The sequence below is a fragment of the Penaeus monodon genome, chromosome 22, assembly GCF_015228065.2.
Source record: "Penaeus monodon isolate SGIC_2016 chromosome 22, NSTDA_Pmon_1, whole genome shotgun sequence".
In the NCBI taxonomy this organism is placed as follows: domain Eukaryota; kingdom Metazoa; phylum Arthropoda; class Malacostraca; order Decapoda; family Penaeidae; genus Penaeus; species Penaeus monodon.
Genome location: NC_051407.1, coordinates 27,479,567 through 27,479,938, shown reverse-complemented (window position 1 = coordinate 27,479,938; position 372 = coordinate 27,479,567). Strand labels below are relative to the sequence as shown.

The 372-nt window shown below is 57.0% G+C and overlaps 1 protein-coding gene across 1 annotated transcript in view; it reads right to left on the bottom strand.

Annotated features, from left to right (window-relative positions):
- Positions 1–206, bottom strand: part of LOC119587063 (oplophorus-luciferin 2-monooxygenase non-catalytic subunit-like) — a 4,654-nt gene extending 4,448 nt beyond the window's left edge. The window contains exon 1 of the mRNA XM_037935811.1: positions 78–206. Coding sequence (XP_037791739.1) covers positions 78–180 — 103 coding nt within the window. The 5' untranslated portion in view covers positions 181–206. The remainder of the gene's footprint in view (positions 1–77) is intronic.
- Between the last annotated feature and the right edge of the window lie 166 nt (positions 207–372).

Here is a 372-nt window from a genome sequence, read left to right as displayed (position 1 = left end):
ATCAAATCAGAATCAGAACAAACAGATAAATAGCTATCTACTACGCCGTAAGCTCCTATTTCCCTCGATCTCCTTACCCCTCGCGTCTCCTCCAAGCCCGGCCTCCCCCGGCCGCCCCTCCGCCAGCGCCGCCCACAGCAGCGCGAGCACCGCAGCCGCCTCGCCAAGTCTCAGAGCCATGACTGAGTGGGCAAGACGGCGAAAATGAGGCACTTCAGCGGCCTATAATCCCTTGGCGACGCGCGTAGGTCCGACCGTGGGAAATAAGGCGGTAAATAGTTCCTTGCGTGTCTGTCTCCGGTTCTCATGGGCGTGGGTTTTTCCCTAAGAAGTGAGGGTGAGTTTTGTGGGTGTTTTTTTAGAGACTGGGCG